Genomic DNA, 25,573 nt, shown 5'->3' with positions numbered 1-25,573 from the left:
AGGAGCAGTCCATCCCCATCCCACCCACCTGAGCACACCCGCTCACCTACCTCCCAGGTTTACAAAGTGTTTGTCACCATTGGTAATGTCAGTGGGAAACTTACAACACACATTTGCCAGTGGGATGAAAATGACATTTGGGGCCCTGTCAGGCACAGCCCTGGCATGATCTCACCCAGGTTATCTGTGGGCCAACCCCGGCCCTGTCCCCTTTTTTGGAAAAGCTACTGCGGCAGGTGTGCACACACACACCACACACAAGCACCTCAGCACAAGTTCCTGCTCATGCACAAGCCTGCCCTCGTCTGGAAAACACTCGGCTGTTCCCACACGCCCCGCTCCGGTGTGGACACACTCAAGCACAGACGTAGATCCACAAAGACACCCACACACCAGGCACATGCGTCCTTTGGGCTGTCCACCCTGGGACCACAGTCTCTGTGGCCTCCCCTGGAACTGGCTCCCCACACCCCACACACCTGAGGGTAGGCACTGGGCCCCACCCGGCTTCACCAGCTCGGAGTTGCCCGCGATGGCCTTGCAGAGGCGACACAGGTGCCTAATTTCTTTGAAGAGGTCAAAGCTGCTGTCATAGATGACGCTGCCCTTTCCCAAAGAGACACAAGCCGGCCCAGGCCGCTTGGTGAGACGGGGACTCAAGGCTGGTCCTGCCTCCCATCCACCTCTGGGTGAGAACCCCTAGTAGCTCCCTGCTGCCACTGTCACCGTCACATTGCAGCCCTCTGCATGGTTACTCACTGTCCCCCCAACCCCAGCCTGCCCTGCCCCCACCAGCATCTTCTGCTTCCGTCACTGCCACCTTGCATGGGCCCCTCAGTCCCACCTCTTTGCTTTTGCTCACAGCGTTCTTACCTGGACTTGTCGCTTTCCTCCCCTCCCTTCTGGACAGACATATCCTGCCTGTCCTCCCACGTCCACCTGGTCCCCTCCCTGGTCCCTCTGTCCCCTTCTGAAGGCCGGGCACGTCCACCAGTCCTTCCTCCCACAAACTCTCAGCACCATTACGTGCTAGGTATGGTCCCAGTCCCAGCTCAATCAGTGCCTTCAAACACTTAAGAGCCCAGCGCAGGACACAAACATGCGTAAAGGGAGGGAGTCCTCGCAGAGTGGAGAGCACCCCAGCCAGGGCTTGCAGCAGGGCCGAGGGCGACGGCTGCGCTCATCCAAGGCTGAAGGAAGACCAAGGGGGGGTCGTACATGCTTGATTTCCCCCATCTCTGTTCCAGCCCCTAATGGGGATGGACAGCCACCTTGAGCCCCAAACTGTACCCAGATTCCTGGGTAACTCTAAGACATCAACCCTGCTCAGTTCTCAAGAGAAACAGTGCCCCCCAGGAACCCATCGGGGTGCTGTCTGGGCTGCAGCCAAGAGACTGTGTGAGGAGCTGGGCTGGTGGCCCCCGTGGGCCAGTAGTTGTTTGCAAGCCTGTTGCAGCTGGGCCTTTCAGCATCTGCCCAAACTGAGCCCACATACCGGGTCTCCGATGACATGATTGTCCACCTGCCGAGTGTGGTTGATGCCAATAATGCCAAAGACCACGAAGACCATGGCCCCAGTATCCACCAGCGGCCGCACCGCTGGCTTCCCGCAGCCCGTGTTCACACAGGGGTTGAAGCCGAAGGTGGCCGAGAGGTGGGTCTTGGGCACTGCAGAGGGGAAGTCCCAGCTGTAAGCGAAGGTGGGCCCGAGCTCCCGAGGCCCCCACTGAAGCACCCCCCATGAGTACCTTTCTCACTAGGCACATAGAAGAAGCCTTTGGTAGGCCCGTCGGGGCCGGAGCTGAGCAGGCAGCCAGGAGGTGCCGCACACACGCGCCCGTGGAAGGGGGGCTTGTGGGCCTGAGCAAAGTACAGTCTCCTGTGGAGGCAAAGAAGGCCAGGGCTGAGGCCGCGTGGCCACTCAAAGGGCTGGGAGGGTGCAGGGGTCTGGATTTGGGCTCCCCCAGCACACTAGGGGTTGGAGAATGTGCCCAGGGCTGGGGGTTTGGAGGCCTGTTCCAGTCCCGCTCCTGCCAAGGCTCCTCATAGGAAACCAGTCAAGACCGTTCCCCTCTCTTGGTCTAGGTCTCCCCACAGGTGTCACGAAGGGTGGGGGAGACCAGCAGTTTTCCAACTGTCCTCCAGGGAATGCAACGGTTCAGGAGGGGCCCAGGGATAGTCTTGGGGGTCCCTGCTCAGAGCCCCCAGCCATACCTCAACTTGCACAGTTAGGGAGTCTCAAGATTCTGTTTGAAGAAAGGGTTCCATGGCCAAACAGCTTGCTAACCACTGGACTGACATAGCTCAAGGTTCTTTCTAGAATGTTTTAAGCTCATCCAGGTGGCCTGTCTGCCCCTTCGGTGCTAATGTGTATGTGCAGAGCGGGCCCACCCTGGGTTCAGGAGAAGCAGGCAGAGGGACCCCCACCCCTGAGCAAGTGGGGCCGGGCTGGAACGGACCCAGTGAGAACCATCTTGGTCATCCCCCTGCCTCCAAACTGCACCCCTTCACCCCAAGTGGAGTTTGGCCTCCTGTGGGTGCTCAACGCCCTGAAGCCAGTCCCCTGTCAGAGGCCACAGTCCCCTGTCCCCGTGTGGGGCCCAGCACTGCTGCTCTCTGCCACCACGGGTAGCCAGACTGTTTCTTTCAGAGTACTGTTACCCTAATTTGCAATGACACTGCTGTTTACTTGTTAGCAGACCGTCTCCTGCCGGATGGCCCCAGGGCAGGAGCCATCTGTCTTGTTCACCACCACAGCCCAGCCCCAGCACAGCGCCGGCACACAGTCAGCGCTCAAAGTTTGTTAAAGCAATGAATGGATGAGACAGGAGACCCTTGGTTAACACGGTCTCAAAGCATAACTGAATGTAGGGCCATGTTCAGAATGTCTGGATGAGACCTGGGAAAAGATGCCCCCAGCTGGCTTGGAGACCCTGAGAGGCACAGGATGCAGCCCCTCATTCAGCAGGTATTGGGGCTCTTCCTTCATGCAGGCACTAGGCAGGGACTGAGTACACAGTAGGTCAACACAACAGACACAGTCCCTCCCTTCACTCACCTACAGCCTAAGAATATTAATAAATATTTTCTGAATGAATTATATATTCAGAGTGTGGATAACTGCCCTGGAGAGCAAGTGCAGAGTGCACTCACTCATTCATTCAGCAAGTATTTACTGAGCACCTGCGTGCCAGGCACTGCGCTACGTTCTGGAGACACAGTGTCGAACAAAACAGTCCAGGTGCCACTGCAGGCTGCAGACGTGCTCCTGGGGGCACAGGTAATAAGCCAGATCAGCACAATTTCAGGTGAGGTGGCACTGCTCATGTGAGGAGAAAGAGGGGGGCGAGCAAATGGGCTGGGCTGGTGGAGAGCGGCTTATCTGCAAGGCTCCGTTACCGGGTGTGCTGCTGCTCCTTGGCGGCCACGTAGAAGCTGAAGTCAAACTTCCAGCCCCGCTTGGCATCACAGGCCAAGGTTGTCACCATCCACTTGCGGGAGGGGCTCGCCGCCTGGAGCAGCCCTACTGTAGACATACAAGCGGTCAGCTTCCTGGTGAAGTTACCAAAAGGCGCTCTATACACCTAAGCAGTGGATCGACAGAGACAAGACACGTGACTCGGGGAGGCTGCCTCGGCCTGCACCCAGCCTCAGGCTCCGTCCCCTCCCTCTTTGTCATATCCCACCCTGTCCCAGACTCTACAGTGAGGGACAGAGCCTGGGCAGAGGCTCAGGAGGGTTTGAGTTTGAAAACTGGGCAAATCCCTTCCTCCCTCTCTGAGCCTCATTTGTCCCTCCAACAAATGTGCACTGAGCATCTACTCTGTGCTGGGCTCTGAGGACACACTGTTGACCAGGATGGGCACGGTCCCTGCCCGCCTGGAGCTGGCAATAGTGATGGCTTTGGGTTCTGTTAGGGGTTGTGAATTAGATAATTAAGATAAGACAGAGGATAAATGGCAGTGGACAAGGAGGGTGGCCAGGACAGGGCTCTGTGAGGGGGTGGACATTTCTGCCGAGACCTGAATAAGGCCTAAGGAGTCAGCTGCACATTAGGCTGGAAGGGAAGCTTTCGAGGCAGTGAGAACAGCATGTGCAAAGGCTCAGAGTCAGGGAAAGCCTCAGAGACCTCATCTTTCAAATGGAACAAATGAGTGGCATGTGCACCTGTCACCCCAGAGGGTGTAACATATTAAAGAAACACGGATGATCCCTGTGAGGGTAACTGGAAGCCTGGGTTGGCCCTCAGAGACTCTTTGCTGGGGTGCTGGAGCAGCTGCCAGGAGTGAGAGCCGCCGACACCTGCATTCTCTGAGCGCTCACTACATCCCAGATGTTATGTACTGCACAGGCCTCACCTCACACACCTCCAGCAATGCTGGCTGGTACTTTTTATACCCCATTTCACAGATGAGGAAACAGACTCAGAGGCATCAAGTAATCCACCCAAAGACACACAGTGTATAAATGGCAGAGCTGGTACTCGAACCCAGGCCTGGCTGACTTGGAAGCCCACATTGTTACCACTCGCATATCCCTGCCACAGATCTGGCTAATTTATGGGGGGGGGGGTCCTCATCTGCCAGTAGCAGCTCCATCCTCAAAGACTGTTTCCCCCTCCCTACTGGCCAGTATCCACTAGGTTGGCATTGAGGGCCCCTCCCCTGATGGTAGTGGCTCACTTCATGACAGTCCAGGCTCACCTGGAAGGAGGGCACCTCTCCATCCCCGGGGGACACGGTCTGCCAAGGGGCAGGCAGGCTGGCATTGAGGGAGAGCCTGTAGACAGGTGGGTGGCCTTTACTCTTCACTTTGGAGACGTACACGGTGCCCGGGGAGTCTAGGGACAAACGAAGGATGGAAGAAGAGTGGATGGTCACCTTGACTGGCTTCTGACCCTGGAGCAGGCCACCCTCAGCTCTGTTGACCATAGGGCTGAGCTTTGACCTCAGGCTCATCTCCAAATGCCAGCTTTGTCCTTCTCTACTGGACCAGGTCCATGGCAATGATGGTGGGAGAGGTGGTGGTCACCAGGATGGGTTGGTGGCAAGGATGGTGGGGATGACGGTGATGGAGGAAGGTGAAGTTGAGCCAGTGATGGACAAGGGTAGGGGTGCCATTGATAGGGACCATGGTGTGAATGGTGGGGCTGCTGCTGGTAATGACAATGATGGGGACAGACATGGTGACAATGCCATGAGGTGACAAGGACAGATGGAAATGCCTCTCAGGAGGTTAATTCCCACAGTACACTTGTCTGCTAGCCGAAAGGGCTCAGGATGCCCCTCCTCTGCCCCAGAGACTCAGGATGGCTTCGATGTACTGGGTGGGTTTGTGGAGCACAACAGGCCAGGCTAGGGGGTGACAGGGGGACACCCACTGTTCTGGCCCAGGAGAGCTGCTGGGATAGCAGGTGAGGTCCAGACTTCACCTCTGCAGTGAGTCAAGAACACAGGCTCTTGTTTTTGCAGGAGAATCAAGAATGAATTTTATCTGCTCCTGTACGGGGCCCCTGTATCCTAGCACCAAGGAGAATTTCTCCCACCCCCAGCACTCACCCTGCGGGGTGGCCTCAGGCCGGCTGGCCCAGGGGGCCCCCGAGCCTCGCTTCTTCTTCTCCAGGGATGTCCGGATGTTGTTCTGCAGGCTGTGGGGCTTCTCCTGAAACAGACCTATCCCCCACGCAGCGTCAGGGACAGCAGGGCTTCCCTGGCTGGGCCCAGTGGGCAAAGGGCAGGGGCTGGGATCTGTGACAGTCCCAGGAACATGGGTGTGGGGACTGGAGGGGCTGGATGCCAGGGATCTGAAAGAAACTAGATAGAACTGGAAAAAAAAGTCAAATATTGAATTTATGGGAATCTTAAGCCAAGAGAAAGGGCCCCTCCAGCCCTGCCCAGAGAAAGACACGGAAGCTCTGCCTACTGTCCCCTTTCTGGCTCACCCTCCTCATCTGTCAGGTGGGGATGACACCTCCCACAGAGGTGGGTGAAGGACTAAATGGGATGTTGAATCTCCTGCACTTAGCTACATGTCTGGCATGTGATAAATGCCCAACTATTAGGAGCGATTAGGAATGGAACGTTCAACTGGCAGAGATAATGAGAGATATTCCTACATTCCTGTTTTGCCTCAAGCATCACGGGTTTTTTTTTTTTTTTTTTTTTTTTTTTTAATGAGAGAAATGTTATGCCTTAAAAATTTAAATCTTCACAGCCATCCTAGGAGGTTATTATTATTAACCCTATTTGATGGTCTGGGAGGTTTGTGACCTGCATGAGGAAGTGAGCAGCAGGGCCCCGCTGGAGTCCAGTCCTGTCTGCTCCTGATGCCGAAGCTCTCTTTGCTGCAATACGAGGGGTTCCTTTAAGAGGCAGCTCAGAGAGACAAGAGGTACAGGGGCTGGGCTGGACTCCAGCTGGGATCCTGTCTTTCCTGCAGATGTTGTCCAGGAACTTGGGGACCATCCTGGGGTCTGTCCATGAGGGAGGGCAGGGGTGTGTAGCAGCAGTGATAATGGAGCGGAATTCCCTGCCCAGGCAGGCAGGGAGAGGAGCTGGGGACGTGGCCAGGGCTCTTCAGGCACCTCTCAGCACTACAGTTGATTATCACACATTGGGCTAATGCCACTACCAAGGGGAAGGCCGTGTGAACCTGAACACCACCCTAATTAAATGAAGGCAATTACAGCAGTTGGCGGATCTGCTCCCACGAGCTGGAAGCACTCACCCAAGCATTTTCTCATTTGGTTTCTACCTGACCCGGCAGAGCTGTAAGACCTCGGGTCGACTTCACCTGCCCCCAGGCCCGACCTCAGTCCCACCCTCTGTAAAATGAGGGCCTGGGCCAGACTACATCAAAGGCAAGGAGGCAGCTTTATCTCCTTTCCTTGCGTGTCCCCAACTCTGTCACCAAGTCCTATGGAGATCACCTCCTGAAAACCCCTCGACTCCACCAGCAGCCCCCACCACCTCTAGTCTAGATGACTGGACCAGCTACTACCTGGCCTCCCAGCCAGCTTCCACCCCGGCCCTCCAGTCCCCCTCCACACAGCATGTGGGAGACTCGATCTTGGCCCCTCTCAGCTTAAACCCTCCACAAGTTTCCACTGACAATTAGAATAAAATAAAACAAACAAAACTTGAGCCTGCCTCGTCTGGCCCGGCCCAGCAGGCCAGCCTTAGCTCCTATGTGCCCCTCTCAAACACGGCCCTGGTCTTTCCCACCTCGGGTGCTGACCTCTTGCCTAGACCTCTCCTTCCTCTTCCCTTCCGGCCGGGCTAACCCCTTCCCATTCTTCGAGTCTGGCTTAGACATGACCTCTTCCAGAAGCCTTCCATGATATTGTGCCCCCAAGGCACCCTGTTCTTCCTCTACCAAAGCTCAGATCTACTATTATGACAGCCTGTCCCTACCACCAGATTGTGGACTCCCTGAGCTCAGGAACCTGTCCCTCCTGTCCACTGCACCCACCCAGTAGGAGTTTATTTAATGAACATGAGACCACTGAGGCTCAGGGGTAAGTGATTTGCTTGATGTCACACAGTGATGGGGAGCCTGGATCCTACATCTCTCAGGCCAATCGTCTTTGAGACCTAGACATCAGAGGGCGGGTGACACCCCAGCTGGAAACCCTCACCTGAGCAGGTGATGCAGGAGATGCCCTCAGCGCTCAGGTTGTATTTGAGGTCCAGCAGCACCTGAATGTTGGTATCGGGCCGGAAGAGCAGCGGGGCCCGGCTGGCGGGGCGGAGCCGGCTGGCGAACACCAGGGACAGGACGAGGATGGAGACAAAGAGCCCTACGAGGAAAGGACAGGCACTAGGTGGGGCTGCGGCCTCCAGAGCTCCAGGAAAGAGCTGCTCTCATTATGGGGGTGGAGTGTGTTCCAAGGGAATGCGCAATGGCCCAGCATGGCAGCCTGTGGGTGAAGTTTGCAGGGAGAGGGTGGGTGGTTACATGTGGTGTCACCCGGGGTCTGATGATAAGCTATAAGCTAGCACTCCTGGACAAGACAGCCACCATCTTAGAGCTCATGGTAGTTTATAAAGAGCTGGCATATCCACTTGATCTCATGCAACTCTAAAACACTGTTGAAGATCATAGCACTTAGCATTTATTGAGCACTTACTGCATGCCATGTACCAGGCTGAGATCTTTATATGCGCTGTGGCATTCGTCACAACTGCCTCACTAGACACCATTCTTATCCTCCATTATAAAACAGGAAACTGACTGTCAGACTGGCTGACACAGCCCAAGTCACACAGCTAGGATGTGGCAGAATTGGGATTCAAACGCAGCCAAGTTGATCTACCTCTAGAGTCCAAGCCTTGAGTGCTCTACTCTACTGCCCAACGTGAGGACTGGCACATAGTAGATGCTCAGTAAGCAGTAGCCACGGCAGGACCAGCGGCATTCTACGCAGGATGAAGGTGAGGCTCAGAGAGCGACAGGCCCCCACCCAGGGCTCTGACCTCTAGTCCACCTGTGGGGGGGGGCTCCCATTGCCGGGGTTCTCTGGGGGAGTCTGCCCCACATCTCAGGCACAGAGGTGGAGCTGCGAGACAGGGGAAGCAGGTGGGGGACCCACTTACCCACAATCACCCAGCGGCTCTTGACAGCGGACCACAGGACCCAGTGGTGCAGCAGCTCCTGCAGCTGGGCGAGGAGCTGGCCCCGGCTGCCCCTGTCAGGGTCTGGCTGCAGGTCCTCGGGGGACACAGACACCAAGGACACATCTCCCAACTCCAGCGACACTGCCAGGGCAGAGCAGTGGCCTGTCAAAGCCCACCCTGGTCCACGCCCTCTCCAGGGGAGCCCAAATGCTAACGGAGGATACCCACAGACTATCTTGCCCATCTTGTCCAGCCTCCTGCCTCAGAACCAGCCTGTCCTCAGACCATCTTGTCATGGGCTCCCCCCGACCCTGGGCAGAGGCAGCCTCTGGGTCTCACCAGGGTCAGCAGGGCAGCCTGCCCCAGCTCTCACCTGGCTCCTCCTCGACATTCAGCAACGGGATGTCATCATCCAGGTAGGATATGGGGCCTTGGGCAGGGCTGCCCCCAGCCTGCTCAGCAGCAGCAAACACGTCCCCGGGGAAGTGCAGGGAGTTCTTGCGGCCGCACTTCTGGTGGCAGCTATTGAGAGAGTGGGGAAGGGGGTGAGCCCAGAGAGTTGTGGGTACCAAGGGAAGGCAGGGCAAGGCCCCGGCAGTCTCGTGAACCCAGGTGTCCCTCAGTTTTCCTCTGAGGAGATACATGGTGACAGGGAGGGGATGACTACATGCAGCAGCCCAGGCAATGAGGTGACCAAAGCAGGGGAATCATTCTTCTACTGTCACGTGGCCCAGGGGCTCTGACACCAACTAATACTCGGGGGAGCCAGGATGAGGGGAAGCTGGGCTGGGCTGAGGCTGCAGCCAACATGGCCAAGGCCCTGGCTGGAGTGAATGTGGGGAGGTGAGGCTTGCCCCAGGGACTGGGGACAAGAATAATACACACGGGTAACACTCAGTGTGCTGCGTGCCAGGCAGCGAGACATGGGCCCTGTGTGGGTTCCCTCACTTAATCTTGTCAGGACTCCCACACAGTGATTACACCTGTTTTACAGAGAAGGAAACAGAAACGCAGAGAGGTTAAGTAACCTGCCCAAGGTTCCAATTACCAACGAAGAGGCTGAGGTTGGAGCCCAACTCCGAGTGACTGGGAAGACCCTGTGTCCAATAAGACTAATGGGGAAAACCTGCCCCAGGCTGGAGGTCAGGGATGGGGCAGGGCTTATTTGGCATCTCTGTAGAGATTAGGAAAAAAGTGCCTTTTCCCCAAGACACTTTGTACCTATGTCATAAAACTGTTATGGAAATAGTGCCTCAGCCAGGGTGCCCTTGTGCAGTGCCCAACCTGCACCACCACATGTGGCGGTCCCGAAGGGAGAGGCTATCAGCAGGGAGAGCTCAGGACTTTGTCCCAGGCCCAAGCCTGAGCTCTTTGCCAGGCTCTCATCTCCCTTTGGCTCCTCGTCAGCTCACCATGGTCAGCAGGACATGGACCCCTGAACACCACTGGTCAACGCCTTTGCGTGCCCTGCCCCAGGACCAGAGACTCTCCATCATCCCGCAGTACTTCTAACCCCAGAACTGATTCCACACTCCTCTCCCTCCCCATCGTCCCCAACCACCAGGCCCATGGGACCCCTCCCCCTTGGCCTCCGGCAGCAACTCTGGACTGACCCACTCAACTTCACGCACAGCTCACGACATCTAAAGACAAGAACCTGAGGACATTAACACGGCGGCTAAGAGCATGGGATTTGGACTCAGATGTTCTTGGGTTTAGATCCTGGCCCTGCTACCTACTAAATGGGTGACCTTGAGAAAGTTGCCTGACCTCCCCGAGCCCTTGTTTTCTCATCTGTAAAATGGGCATAAGAAGAGGACCCAGCTGCCGGGGTTCAGGGGGATGGGGGTGGTATCACAAGAGCTTGTACAAAAGTGCTTTGCCACTTCCTGGCATGCAGTAGGTGGTCACAAATGGTAATTACTAGACAGAAGCATCTTCTCCTTCCCTTGTCCCTCTGCCTAGCACAGGACTGGGCATACAGAAGGTGCTCACTAATGAACCAAAAAGGCTTGCAGAATAGAAGCTGGTGTGCCCGGAGGCCGGTTAGGAATAGTCAGTGAGAAGAGGACACGGCCAAGCTCACCTGGTCTGGCAGGAGCTCTCCAATGGGGCAAGGTACAGGCTCCAGAGGCCCAGGGCTGCTGGCATGGTGAAGAGCACGGCCAGCCAGCAGCAGGACACGATGAGAGACATGAACAGGCCAAAGTCATGGACAGCCGGGATCTGGTGATGGAGAGAGAGAGAGGGATGTGGGGCTGGGTGGGCCTGGGTACTCCTGCAGCCAAAGACACTCTGGACCCCAGACTACTCCCAGACTGAGGCAGGATGAGAAAGCCTAGGCTGCTGGAATGCCAGCCACCAGCTGAGGAGGACACCAGCAGCCAAGGGCTGGTGCCAAGGAGCACAGCAGCGGAGGGAGGGTCTCCACCTTGAGAGTGAAGGCTCTTGTCTCTCTGCAGCCCACTGCAGCGAACAGTGTCTGGCACAGAGTAAGTGCTCAGTAGCTGTCACTACATGAACAAATAAGGAATAGAGGAAAATGCATCCTGTTGGACCAGGCCATGTGTCAGTGAGGAGGAAGGGAGAGATCATTGTCACATGACGGAAGCAGGGAGGCTGGGGACTAGGAGCAATGGGTATGCTCTGGACATGTCACAGGAACCTGCATAGGGATGTGCCAGCTGGAAGAAAACTGTAACGAACAAGGAGACAAGCCTGTGCTCTTTGTGAAACACTTTCACAACCATCTTCTCATGTCAGTCCCTGAATAATCCACACATGAGGAAAGTGAGGCTCAGAGAGGTTAAACAACCCACCCAAGGTCACACAGCAGTACTTGAACCCAGCTCCGCCTACTTTCTGGATGCAGTTCTCCAGGAAGGCCTGGATAAGCCAAAGCATCAAGTGGTTTCTAGATGGGCTACTGGCCCAGGTCATAAAATCTCTCAAAGATTTGGGCTGACTCACTGTCTTTTGGTTTGTTTCAGCAGCAAGGGCACAGCTGAATTTAGCACCTTCTCCCACACCCCAGTCAGAGGCCCGATGGAGCATGGGGAAGAGGAAGTCAGCATCAGGGACAAAAACGCAGCATGAAGCAGGTGGGTGGGAATGGCTCTGGACCAGAAGTCAGGGGACTTGGCCAGGCTCGTCCCTTACCAGCTGTGTGACCTTGAGGAAGTCACTTTACCTCTCTGGGCCTCAGTTTCCGTATTAGGAAAATAGGGATGGTCTTGTACGTTTGTCACAGGTAATGAAGAGTAAGTGTAAAGAGCTTTGGAAACTGTCAAATACCCTTTAGGGCAGAGGCTGGATTACTATTAATGAGTACTGGTAATAAATACTGTTTGTATTATTATAATTTTCCCATTCACTAAGTTTTGATAATGGGTGATTAGTAACAAAAATGGACTCACTCTAGAGACACGGCAGGTACCTGGAGGCAAAGGCTGTGTGAACAGAAAAGGGGCGGTGGGGTGAGCAGAGACCAGGGGTCAGGTGTGCATGGGAGGAAGGAGGAGGGGAGGACAGTGACAGAGGGGCGGGTCTCCCACCTGGGAGAAGACGTTAGCTGCGTAGGCTGCGGCCGTGGTCAGGGAGGTGAAGAAGGTGGCCTTCCCTGCCGTCCGGATGGTGTAGATCATCCGCAGCTGCGGGTCCTCCAGGTGCGTGGCCTGGCGGTAGGTGTTGATGAACACAAAAACGTCGTCTACACCTGCGGGAGGAAGTCGCAGCTCGGGAGGGTGGGCTCGGGGTCACGCTGCAGTCTCCAGAATCAGGCCCAACCTGGGCCTGGCCCAGCTCTGAGTGGCCTCCAGAGAGGAAAGGCTCCAGGAGAGTCCTAGTCCTGAGCATGGAGTTTGGAAAGACCCACCTTATCGGATCTTCCCACCAAAGAGTCCAAGCCCCGCCCACCAAGCTGCTTGGCCCCACCCCCAGAACTAGGCCTTTTCCCAAATCTTATCCTCCTTTCCACACTTCCTAGGCCTTTCCCACCATCCTCACCTCTACCCAGCAAACTCCTCTGCTCTCTCCACCCACCACATGCCAAGGATCTGCCTGCCACCCATATTCTATGACACAGGTACTTTACGCAACTAAGCCAGGAGCCAACAACAGCCACTCCTATTCTAACCCCCACACTCCAAGGCTCTGAGGCCTGACAGGGGACTTTTTAGAGCCCCTATAGAAGCCAGGCTTTGAGCCTAGGGAGAAGGCCCTTTTTGGGGGAAGAGGCAGAGTCCCCATGTGGGAGGCCCACTGCCATGACAACAGAGGCAACTCACCAATGCCCACTATCACGAAGGCAGCCACTCCATTGAGGATGCCCAAGTACTGGATACCAAAGACCACATGATACAGGAAGAGTGCCACCAGGCAGCTGAGACCAATGCTGGCAATCCCGAAGAAGGACAGGAACACTGGGCAGGGCAAGGGGCACAAGGTGACAAAGTGGGGAGGGCTATCATGGAACACAAACCCCCTTCAGTGTCATTGACTTTGACTGGGTCCTACCTTATACCCGGCCCTTGCCCCAGGCACCCTTCGCCACCCTGTCTGTTCCCATCACAGGTGTAGGACCAATTCTCAGTTCTCCATGCCCAAAGAATGTGCTGGCAGGAGGCCCGAGTGAAAGAGATGCAGCCAACTCTGAGTAAGTCAGGTAGCCTGTGGGACCTCATCTCTGCAGAATTTACCTCTAGTAACAGAATTATGAACATTATATATTTAATGTCTGTCACCCCAGGAGACTAGAGGTTACATGGGGGTAGGCACTGTGTCTATTAGGTCTACCACCAGATCTCTGGCACCTTACAGCATCTGGCACGTAGTTGGTAACCAATAAATATTTGTTGCACGGATGAATGCAAAATTTTTAAAGGTATTTCTATTTTTGAAGGTATTACCATCTCTTTTTCACTTGTGCAATAGAATATGTCTACTGTACACTGACAGCAGTAAGAACCAGCTAGTGTACATGGGGAGGTAGAGAGGGAAATGTGAACTGGGGGAAAAGGGGCAGCTGAATTGGGACCATTAAACAGGTTACAGAATAATACATAGGGGAGAGTCCAAAACCCCAGACTCCACAACACAAAGCTATCGATAGGAGAAAAATGGTCAAAGGGCTAAAAGTCAAACTGTGTGAGGTCCTGGGGGTGGGAGCCCTTGGGTAAGATCCAACCTCTCTTGGCCTCTGCCTGCCTAGAGTTAAAAGATGATTTCTGAGCACCACCACCCCAAGCTCTGACATGCTGGGTTCAAGACTATTACTGGCATTCTTGAGAAGGCAAGCTTTAGCCAGACAGGAGCACACTGGGAAAAGAGAAGAGGGCTGGCTCCAGGCTGGTCCTTCAGGGAAGCCCTACCTGAGCAGGAGGTGAGGATGTAGACCAGGGCAGCGATGCAGCTGCTGCTGATGAAGGCCAGGAGCATGTCATTGTTGAAGGTTCTACGCACCTCATAGTCAAAGAGGTCTGTCCCCCCATAGAGAACCTGGACTTTGCTGGGGAAAGGAGTACATGGAGAGAGGAAAGATGGAAAGGGATTTAGAGATGGCTGTGAACACTTGGAGGAGGACCAGGAGCTACCCACTTTACCAATGGCTCTTTACCTTGGCTGCACGTTAAAATCACCTGGGGACTTCCAAAAATCCTGATGTCCAGGCCAAACTCTAGACAGATTAAGTCAGAATTTCTGGGGTGGGGCTGAATCATTAGAGTTTGTTAAATCTCTCAGGTGATTCAGATGTATGGCCAAGATTGAGAACCACTGCTCTACACAGATAATAATCAATTATAATCAGATTCTATGTCATCTTCCAATTCTCGATTATCCACAGCAAAATTTTAAATTCAAACTGGCTTCCAGATACTTAGTTTTACACTGCTATTCAGTGTGTGCTTAATGCAAGTTTTGTTTGTTTGTTTCTTTTTTTGTTTTGTTTTTCTTTGCAGCTGGCTGGTACAAGGATCTGAACCCATGACCTTGGTGTTATAAGGCTGTGCTCTAACCAACTGAGTTAACCAATCAGCCAACACAAGCTATTTTCAATAAAGAATACAGGACTAGGTTGGTCAAACTCGGTTTTAAAATACAAACAGAGTGACATCTGCTTCTGGCCAAGATGGACTAACAAGAGGAACTCTACATTTACCTTCTCACTGGAACCAACAAAAATATGAGAAAATATATGAAATGAGACTTTGGACATCAGACAACAAAGGATGATGATCTCTGAGATATAAGAAAAAAATGGGCCCTATGATTATCTTGGCTTGCTGCCTTGAGAGAGTTTCCACTCCTCAGTGCAGCCTAATATTTGGGTTATTGAGCTCCCCAAGGGAGGCTGAAAATGTTCCAGACTCGATGAAAACTATAAATCCATTGATCCAAGAAGCTCAAGCAACCTCACGCACCAAAAATCATGAATAAAGCTACAGCAATGCACATAATAATCAAATTGCTCAAAAACAATGACAAGAGAAAATCTTAAAAGGAACCTGAAGAAAAAGACACATCACGTACAAAGGAACAAAGATAAGGCTGACAGCAGACTTCTCACTGGAAACAATGCAAGTTAGAAAACACTGCAGCAACATCCTTTAGATAGTGGGGAAAAAGTCAACCCAGAATTTTGTACCCAGAAAAAATTATCTCGAAAACAAAAGCAAAATAAAGACTTTTTCAGATACACAAAAGCTGAAATAGTTAATCTCCAATACACCCACACTACAAGAGATGTTAAAGGAAGTCCTTTGGGCAGAAGGAAAATGATAATATATGAAAATATGGATCTACACAAAAGAACGAACACCACTGGAAATGTAAATGACATGAATAAATTTATTAATTTTTCTTATTTACTTAAATCCCTTTAAAAGATAACTGACCATTTAAACAAAAATAACAATGTAGTGTGGGGTTTATAACATACATAAAAATAAGATGTGTGGCAGCAATAGCATAAAACCCAGGAGACAGTACAGCATTGTAAGGCTGTCATAAATGATATTATACATAAAATAATATAACATTATTTGAAGATGTACTATAATAATTTAAAGGTGTATACACTACATACCTCAAAGCAATCATTAAAATAAAGAGTTACACCTAAAAAGCTAACAAAGGAGATAAAATGGAATCATAGAAAAACATTCAGCCCATTCAAAAGAAGGCAAAAGAGAACAAAAGGGGAACAGATAATATATGGGACAAATAGAATAAAATTAACCATGTTAATAATTGCATTAACTGTAAATGATTTAAACACACCAATTCAAAGGCAGAGAATGTCAGGCAGAATTTAAAAAATCAAGATCCAGGTGCCTACATGAAACCCACTTTAAGTATAAAGACACAAATAGGTTAAAACCCAAGGGACAGAGAAAGATGTTCTATGCTAACATGAATCGAAACAAAGACGAACTGATTATATAAGTAACAAATGAAGTAAATCTTAGAGTAAATAATAGTACCAGGATAAAGATGTAATTTCAAAATGAAAAAGGGCTCAATTCATCAAGAGAATAAATGTTTTTGCATCTAAAAAGAGAGCTTTAAAATACTCGAGGCAAAAACTGATAGAACTGAAAAAAAAATTGAGAAATCCACAGTTAATAGTTGGACATTTTAATATCCCCCTCTCACTAATGGCTAGATTAAACAGAAAATCAGTAAGGATATAGAGGACTTGAACAATACCATCAACAAACTTGATCTAATTAACACTTACAGTACACTCCACTCAATAACAACAGAATACACATTCTTTTTGAGTGCATAGGGAACATTTAGCAAGACAGACCATATATTGGACTATAAATAAGACTCAATAAATTCACAAGGACTCAAGTCATCCAAAGTATGTTCTCCAACCACAATGAAATTAAGTTAAAAATCAGTAACAAAAAGATATCTGGAAAATTCCTAAATGTTTGGAAACAAAATAGCATATTTTAAAATAACACACAGGTCAAAGAATAAATCAAATGGAAAAACAGAAAGTATTTTTAACTGAATGAAAATTAAAATACAACATATCAAAATTTGCGGGATGTTCTAAAGCAGTAGTACTTAAGGGAAATTTTATAGCACTAAACATCTATATGAGAAAAGAAGAAAGGCTTCAAATCAATAACCTCAGCTTCTATTTTAAGAAAGTAGAACAAGAGAAAATTAAATATAAAGTAAGCAGAAGAAAGGAAATAATAAAGATAACAACAGAAATCAATGAAATGGAAAACAGAAAAAGCAACAAAGTCAATGAAACCCATAGCTAGTTCTTTGAGAAGATCAATAAAATTGATAAGCCTCTAGCCAGACTAATCACGAAAAAAGAGGGAGACACACATGAAAGAGTCAACATCACTACAGTTACTACAAACATTTAAAAGATAATAAAGAAATATTATGAATCACTTTTTACCAACAAATTTGACAATATAAATAAAATGGAAAAATTCCATTGACTTAAACTATCAAAACTCATGCAAGAAAAAAATAAATAACCTTAGTACTTACTATTTTAAAAATTGAATTTGTAGTTAAAAATCTTCCCATAAAGAAAACTTCAGCCCCAGACAGTTTTATTGGCAAATTCTACCAAACATTTAAGGAAAAAATAATACTAATACCACTTCTATACAAACTCTCCAGAAAACTGAAGAAAAGGGAAACTTCCTAACCCATTCTATTATGTCACAATTACCCTGATACCAAAATCAGACAAAGATATTACAAGACAACTATAGTACAGTGTCTATGATAAGCATATTGTGTCCACGAATACACAATATAAACAGAATGAAAAAGACAAGACATCATGATCAAGGGGGGTTTACCCAGGAATGAACAGTTCAATCAATATAATTCACCATATTATACTAAAAAAGAAGAAACTATGTGATCATCTCTACAGATGCAACAAAAACATCTGAAAAAAGTCCAATATTCATTACTGATGATACTGCCAGCAAATTAGGAGTAGAAAGGAACTTCCTTAACCTCTTCAAGGACACCTAAAAAAAACCTACATACTTTAATAAGACAGAAACTTCCACTCTCATCACTTCTATTCAATATTGTTCTGGAGGTGCTAGCCAGTGCAATCAGGCAAGGAAAAGAAATAAAAGGAAACCAGGGCCGAGCCCGTGGCGCACTCGGGAGAGTGTGGTGCTGGGAGCGCGGTGACGCTCCCGCCGCGGGTTCGGATCCTATATAGGAATGGCCGGTGCACTCACTGGCTGAGTGCCGGTCACGAAAACGACAAAAAAAAGAAATAAAAGGAATCCAAGTTGGAAAAGAAGGAGTAAAACTGTATCTATTAGCAAGAAATATGATTACCTATGTAGAAAATTCAATGGAATCTATAAAAAAAATACACACAAAAAACCTACAAGAACTAATAAGTTAGTTTAGCAAGGTTATGGGACACAAAACTAATTGTGTTTCTAAATACCAGCAACTAATAATTGGGATTGAAATTTTAAAAATACCACTACTTATAATAGCATAGAAATATGAAACACTTAGGGATAAAAGATGCCAGATAGATTATAGTCATGGGTTGGAAGACTCAATATTATGATGTTAGTTCTCCTCAGACTGATCTAGGGATCCCACATAATCACAATCGAGATCCCAGCAGACTTTATTATTATTCTTTTTTTTGTAGAAAGAGATGAGCTGATTCCAAAATTCATATGGAAATGCAAAGAACCCAGAATAACTAAAGCAACTTCAAAAAAAAAAAAAAATAGAACACTGTTGGAAGACAAACACTGTTGGATTTCAAGACTTGGTATAAAGCTACAATAATCAAGACGGTGTGGTTCTAGTGTACAGATAAATGAAGAGATCAATGGAATAAGATACAAAGTCCAGAAACAGACCAACACATATATGGACAATAGATTTTTGTTCAAGGTGGAAAAGCAAGTCAGTAGAGAAAAAATAGTATTTACAACAATTGATGTTGGAACAATTGGATATCCACATGATATCCATACTTTGCACCATATACAAAAATTCACTCAAAATGGAAAATCATTGTACTAAATGTAAAACCTAATTTAAAAATGGGCAAAAGATCTGCATAGACAGTTCACCAAAGAAGTAAAATGAATGTCAAATAAACACATGAAAAGATTCCCCACATCACTAGTAATTAGGGAAATGCAAATTAGATAAGATACCACTACACACATATTAGAATGTCTAAAAAATTTTAAACTGACCATATCAAGCATTACAAAGGATATGGGAGAACTGGAATTCTTATACACTGCTGGTGGGAATGTAAAATGGTATGACCAATTTAGAAAACAGTTTAGCAGTTTCTTAAAAAGTTAAACATACACCTACTATATGATCCAGTCATTTCACCCCTAGATATTTATCTAAGACAAGTGAAAATATATGTCCACACAAAGGCTTGTACATGAATGTTCATAGCAGCTTAATCTGTAATAGCCGAACCTGGAAACAACCCAAATATCCATTAACAGGTAAGTGAATGAACAAAATGTGGCATCTCCATACAATGGAATACTACGCAGAATTAAAAAAATAAACTATTGATACAGGCAACAACATGGATACAACTCAAAATAACTAGACAAAATGAAAGAGTCCAGTTAAAAGAGTACATACTAAATGATGCTGCCATGGTCTGAATGTGTTTCATGCTGCTATGGTTTGAAGTTCATGTATTGGAAACTTAATACCCAATGTAACAGTGTTGAGAAGAACTTGTGGGACTTTTAAGAGGTATTTAGGCCAGGAGAGCTCCACTCTCATGAATGGATTAATGCTGATTATAAGAGGTCTTGAGGTTGCGAGTGTGATCTCTTGCTCTCTTCTCGCCCTTTTTTTGCCCTTCTGCAATGGGATGACTCTCCAAGGAGGCCCCTGCAAGATGCTGGTATCTTGATATTGAACTTCCCAGCCTCCAGAACTGTGAGAAATAAATTTCTATTATTTATAAATTACCCAGTCTGTGGTATTCTGTTATAGAAACAGAGAGTGGACTAAGACAGAAGCTATGTACATAAAATTCCAGAAAATAAAAACCAATATATAATGATCAAAATCAGAAAGTGGTTGCCTAGTGTGGGGGTGGGGAGGCAGGATTGGGATGGACCCTTTATTAAGGTAACATGAGGAAACACATTGGTGGTGACAGATATGTTCACTATCTTGATTGTGTTGAAGGTTTCACGGTGTATACATGTGTGAAAACTAACCAAATTGTAAAGTTTAAATATGTGTAGTTGTTTGTATGTCAATTATACCTCAATAAAGCTATTAAAAAACACAAACGTGACATTTTAAAGCCAAGGAGAAAAGATCTCTCGATTATTTACTTTGTTGGATTAAATAGGTTAATTGTCCTTTCATGAGAGTAGAAAATTGCAAGTTAAATCAATCATTTATTTATTCACACATTAATTTGTATAGCATTTATAGAATGTCTTCTAGGTTCCAGGTCCTGTCCTAGTTGCTGGCTATGAAAAGACACAGGCTGAAACTTTTACTCTCGAGTAGAAAAGTATAGCCCATGGAAGGCCAGTGTCTTTGCCTAGAACTACTAAAATGTCAGATAAAATTCAGAAATCATCTGTGATGACAGCAGAGAGTTGCTTAAGTAATAAAAACTAGAGGGCTAAGACTATAGAAAGGGGAGAACCTAGGAAAGGTAAGCTGCCCTTCTACAGCTGTGTTTACCCTGGAAGCATTTTCAGATTGTGAACATGGGCAGAAGGCTGAAAATCTTGGCTGGGAGTCAGATAAACTAACAGAGCTTTGCTCAGAGACTTACAGACCAGCAGAGCACATGGCCACTTTCCCCCTCAGTACTTCTGCTGAAGACTAGGGCTGTGTGGGGCCTGAGGCTATAAAAACCTAAACAGAAAGCCTCTGAAAAAGCAGAGTAGAAGGTTTTTTTAAACAGCTTTTAGAGACAAAGATTAGAGTGTGAAATCTGTCAGAGGAAGGAACTCTTCAGAAAACACCATACTCTCTGTTAAAACTCTTAGAGAACCTAGGACAGAGAAGGAATAGACTCAGACTTTTCAGGGCTGCAAGCCATCCTCAACTCAGTGCAGTCACTGACTGTCTAAGGTGATCAGCCACACCTGCCTACTGAAGGGAAGGATAAACCTTCTCTGCGGGAAATAACATTATCTGAACCTCTGTGTTTTTTATACACAATGTTAATCACTTAATAAAAATTACCAGACATACCCACAGGCAAGACTACATGACCCAAAACCAAGTGAAAGAACAGACCACAGAAACAAACCCACAGGTTATGCATAATTGAAAGTTAGCTGATGAAAACTTTAAAATAACTATAAGTTCAAGAACAAAGAGGAAGAAGTGGACAAAATAAATAAAATGATGAGGAATTTCACCAGTGATTTAGATCTACAACAAAGAGTCAAGTGGAAATTTTCAACAGAAAAATAGAACATTAACATCAAAAACTCAATAGACATTAAAGGGAAGATTAGACAAACAGAAGACAGGATCAGTGAACTGGAATATCTAAACAAAAACAGAAAAAGAAAAAATAATAGATAAAACCTAGATAAGAGCATTAAAGACACATAGGACTCAGTGAAGAGATCTAACATTTGTGTAATTAGAGTACTAAAAGGAGAGGGGACAGAGAACAAGGTAGTAGCAATATCTGAAAATATAACAGCCAGGAATTTTCTAAAACTGATTACTGTTATCAACCTACAGATTAAAAAAGCTCTGTGACCCCAAACAAAACACATTCAAAGCAAAACAAAACAAAACAATGACAGAGAAAACACTCCAGCATACATCATAGTAAGACTGGTGAAACCAAGGACAAAGAGAAATCTTAAAAGCAGTCAGAGACTAAATGACAATCCTTTAAAGGAGCAACAAAAAAAGATTTACAGTTGACTTTTCTACAGAACTGATGGAAGTCAGAAAACAATGGAGTGTGACATCTTTAAGGTATTAAAAGCAGATAACAGCCATGTTATAATTCTATACAACAAAAATATACTTCAAAGATTTAAGTAAAATAAAGTTGTGTCCTAGCTAAACAGAAAATTTATCACCAGCTAACCTGCACTACAAAAAATACTAAAGAGAATTCTTTAGACAAGGAAAATGATCCCAGAGGGAAACATGAAATTGTAGAAAGTAATGAAGAGTAACAGAAAAGGTAAATATGTGAATAAACATAAATAAGTAAAGTATCTATATAATATAATATCTTATAGGATTTAACATGTATATAGAATTAAAATGCATGCAACAAAAACCACAAAAGGCCTTAAGACAATAAATGCAGTAAACATGTTAAGATTTTAGTATTATCAGGAAAATAGTAAAAGTAACAATTTGTATTATTCTGTAATAAGTCAAGGTGCATATTGCCCTCTCTCAGGTAACCAATAATAGAATAAAAGAAGGCACTAAAGTCAAGTCTACAGGGCCCTGGTTGTCACCATTGATTTGAAGCTCTAGTGGGAGGGCATGGGAAAGAGTGGCTTTTTTTCCTAAGGGCGGGGATTTTGCCTAAAGTGGAGTAACTGGGATCTGACTCCAGATATACCTAACTCCAAAGTCTGTGTGTGCTCTTTCCTGACAGGCATTTGATCCAGGCTCAGGGAGAAGTTGCCCAAGTTGGATCTTAACAGATGAACAGGAGTTTGCCCGGCAAAGAAGTAGGGCAGGAAGAAGGCTCCTAGCACAGCGAATGGCATAAAAACACAAGGGGCGAGGGCTCTGGATTAGAAGGCCTGGATCTGAAACCTGCTCCACCACTTATGAGCTTTAAAGTTTGGGACAACTTACTCAATTGTGCTGGACCTCAGTTTTCTCAACTATAAAATGGAGATAATCTTAGTAGCACATACCTCATTGGGTTGGTGTGAGAATTGAATGAGATAATGAGTATAAAGGGCTTAGAACAAACAGTGTGTGGCACAGACTAAGTGCTCAATAAACGTTAGCTCTGATTATTATAGTAGTTGTTTAATATAATAGATGAGGAACGGAAGGAACAAGGGTATTTCAGGCCGAATGATTCTCCCTGTGCCTGGGATGGGCCTGTCAGGTCAAGGGACTGAGAGGACATTGGAATTAATGCCCAGCAGAACTGTCCTGGAGGGGAGGGACCCAGTTGTATTCCTGGACACAAAATCCCTAAGCACCTTCCACCCCAAAGCACTTTCACGTCTGTTAGTTCATCTCTTCCTAATGACTTCAGAAGGGTAGCGGGAATCATCATCACCATTTGACAAGTAGGAACACGGATGCCTAGAGGAGTAGTGACTTGCCTACTGTCTCCCTGGGTATTAGAGGCTGGGAGGAAATCCTTACTCCCTGGCCAGTACTCTTTCCAGAAAGACCTCTAGCACCATCTCAGGAGAAAGTCAACACACACGACCTTTAGGGCAAGAATTCTGGGATTTCTTACTTCCCCAGAACTGTCATGTTCACTAACCATTAGCAGTGATCAAGATGGGGGGCCTTTCACTCGTCAGAGTGACAGCAAGGATGTACCTGGCTCTGCCCCTGTTTGGGGAAGAAAAACTTCCCAGGGAAAAAGACCGTGGGGAAGAAGATCTGGGGTTTACTAGTAAGAGGCACCTGAAAACCAATTCCTTACCCTAATATAGCCCTTTTCCGGAAAACACAAGGACAGGCACACACCAGGGTGTGGCTGGACTTCCTACCTAGTAGACTGTTTGGCCAGCATGGCCACGTAGGTGACCACGAAGCTCTGAAACTTGGCCCGTTGCTCCTCCCAGCGGTCATCCACTGAGTAGTAGTTGGGCAGGGGTGCTCCAAACAGGATCTCGCTGCGCAGGAGGGAGCTCTTCAGATTGTCTGCAGAGAGGCCCTCGTCCACGTACCAGTAGAACTCAGGGTGAGTCATGGCCAGCTCTAGGGAGCCTGCAGGGGCAGGGTGCGGGCTCAAAGGGCTCAGCTCCCACCAGCCCCCTCCCTCCCAAGGCCATCCTGCCCTCCTCACCACCTCACCCCTTTCTAAGGAGCTAGGAAACTCCCACTCAGGCTGCCTCGAAAGGTCCCTAATGGAACAGAGGGACGGCTTGGAGAACCCACAGCTTCCCAAGAGGAGTAGCCCCCTAAGACCTGCTCTGGCAGCTTCCACCTAACTTTACATTTTCGTTCCACTTTGAACCTCACCTCATCCCAAGGCTCAGTCTCTGCCGTCCTATAACTCCACCTTCTAGTTTTGTTTTAGTCCCTCCTCCCGGGGTCTTGCCCCACCAATGTCCTCCCGTAAAAGGCACACACAAATGCCACCACAGCCTCACAACCCTTCTATGGCCCTGCTCCATCCTTCCTCAAGTCCCATCCCTAATTTACCTAAAACTGACCCGACCTCAGTCTTCCTTCTACCCCAGTCTCTTTGCTATCTTCCTCTGACCAAACCCTCCAACTCAAGGTCAAGTCTCCTATAAGCCCCTAAAGCACGACATCCAGGGCCAAGCCCCGCCCCGGCCGCTCCCAGGCCCCGCCCCAGCCGCTCCCAGGCCTGCTCACCCCGGATGTCGGCCAGGTCCTGGCCCATGCCGTCGTAGTAGATCTTGCCACCCCTCTCAGTGGGGAAGAAGTAGGTCATGAGCGAGCTGGGCGGGGAGCAGTAGGAGTAGGAGCCAAGCGGCAGGTCCTTGAGCACCTCGTGGGGCTTCCAGCAGAATTCCCGGAAACCCGGGTGGTCCATGATCTTGCGCTCAATCTCGTGGATCGTGACCAGCCGCTCACTGGTGAAAATGTTGCGCTCCGCGTCCCCGCGCGCCAGGAAGATGAGCTCGATGCGCCAGTGCGCATGCGTCTGGGTGTTGGCGCTCACGTATGCGCGTGAGTAGTCCCAGTGCGAGGCGCCCCTGCGGGCACGGCTCTGATTGGCCGTGGCTGCCGCGGGGGGTGGGGCACTGGGCTGGCACCGCCCATTCTTGTCTGGCCCCTGGTTGGCTGCCAGATCTGCTAGGGGCGGGGTCTCACGCCGAAGACGCCTGCTCCGATTGGCTGATGGCTTTGGGGCCGCAGAGGTGCCCCGGGTGGCCACAGGAACAGCGCGAGGGGGTCTGGAGGCCTGTCGCGAGCGGTTGCCGAGATGCAACTGCTGCAGCTGCTCTGAGATGAGGCGCTGAAGCGTCTCGGAGGTGAAGTCGGCCAAGTCGCGCCGGTTGCGCCCCCAGGATCCAAACTGGGACTTGAGTGCCAAGGCGAGGGCGTCAAAACGCTGGGAAGCCTCGTGGTTGCGGATCTCAAAGGCGTTGTAGGAGATGTCAATGTCCAGTGGCGGGTAGTAGAGGAACATGAAGGCTGACAGGGCCATGGGGATGCTGCAGCCCAGGAAGAGCACCAGCCCCGCACAGCACGGATTGGTGAAGGCCCAGCCCAGGGTACTCCAGAAGCCCAAGGTGGGGGGCAGGGAAGGCAAGGTCCAGCGCCACCAGCAACACTGCGCCCCTGCCCCAGGTCGGGGCCCTGGCTTCCGGGCCCTCCTAAAGGTCTCACCCGTTCCTTCTTCCTCCTCCTGCTCCTCCTCTAGCCACACATCCTGCAGCAAGGGGTCATCCTCCGTGTCCATAGCCTACAGGAGAGGGAGAGGGTCAGCCGCTAGAGAGAAGAAGGTCATGGTCCCTGCGGGGCATTCGCCCAACCCTGGGTACCAACCCTGCCCATTCGTAACCAAATGCTAATACGACAATGGAACTGCATCAAGCAGGCATGTAACTCAACTGAATTCAACCACCTGTGTGCAAAACAGAAAGAAAAATTCTGTTATTTCAAATGATTTCTTAATTTTTGCTGCATTCTTCAGCTTGAGAACACAAGGCCAATGTAAGATGTGACTCCACTGCAACCACTTTTGTTTAAAGCGGCTATAAAGTACCTTCGGGAAGTATCAGGGTAGAAGAGAAAGAACG

General features: G+C 48.8%; 1 protein-coding gene across 1 annotated transcript in view; it reads right to left on the bottom strand.

Annotated features, from left to right (window-relative positions):
• The window catches only part of DISP3 (dispatched RND transporter family member 3), a 30,104-nt gene extending 4,871 nt beyond the window's left edge, over positions 1–25,233 (bottom strand). The window contains exons 1-15 of the mRNA XM_063106700.1: positions 24,180–25,233; positions 23,345–23,564; positions 13,985–14,121; positions 12,902–13,036; positions 12,170–12,330; positions 10,702–10,841; positions 8,989–9,137; positions 8,595–8,756; positions 7,637–7,798; positions 5,559–5,672; positions 4,704–4,840; positions 3,400–3,584; positions 1,749–1,879; positions 1,496–1,668; positions 480–606 (exon numbers count right to left, since the gene is read on the bottom strand). Coding sequence (XP_062962770.1) covers positions 480–606; positions 1,496–1,668; positions 1,749–1,879; positions 3,400–3,584; positions 4,704–4,840; positions 5,559–5,672; positions 7,637–7,798; positions 8,595–8,756; positions 8,989–9,137; positions 10,702–10,841; positions 12,170–12,330; positions 12,902–13,036; positions 13,985–14,121; positions 23,345–23,564; positions 24,180–25,233 — 3,187 coding nt within the window. The remainder of the gene's footprint in view (positions 1–479; positions 607–1,495; positions 1,669–1,748; positions 1,880–3,399; positions 3,585–4,703; positions 4,841–5,558; positions 5,673–7,636; positions 7,799–8,594; positions 8,757–8,988; positions 9,138–10,701; positions 10,842–12,169; positions 12,331–12,901; positions 13,037–13,984; positions 14,122–23,344; positions 23,565–24,179) is intronic.
• Between the last annotated feature and the right edge of the window lie 340 nt (positions 25,234–25,573).

The sequence above is a fragment of the Cynocephalus volans genome, chromosome 8 (assembly GCF_027409185.1).
Source record: "Cynocephalus volans isolate mCynVol1 chromosome 8, mCynVol1.pri, whole genome shotgun sequence".
Classification (NCBI taxonomy): domain Eukaryota; kingdom Metazoa; phylum Chordata; class Mammalia; order Dermoptera; family Cynocephalidae; genus Cynocephalus; species Cynocephalus volans.
This window is presented reverse-complemented; position numbering and strand designations above follow the sequence as displayed.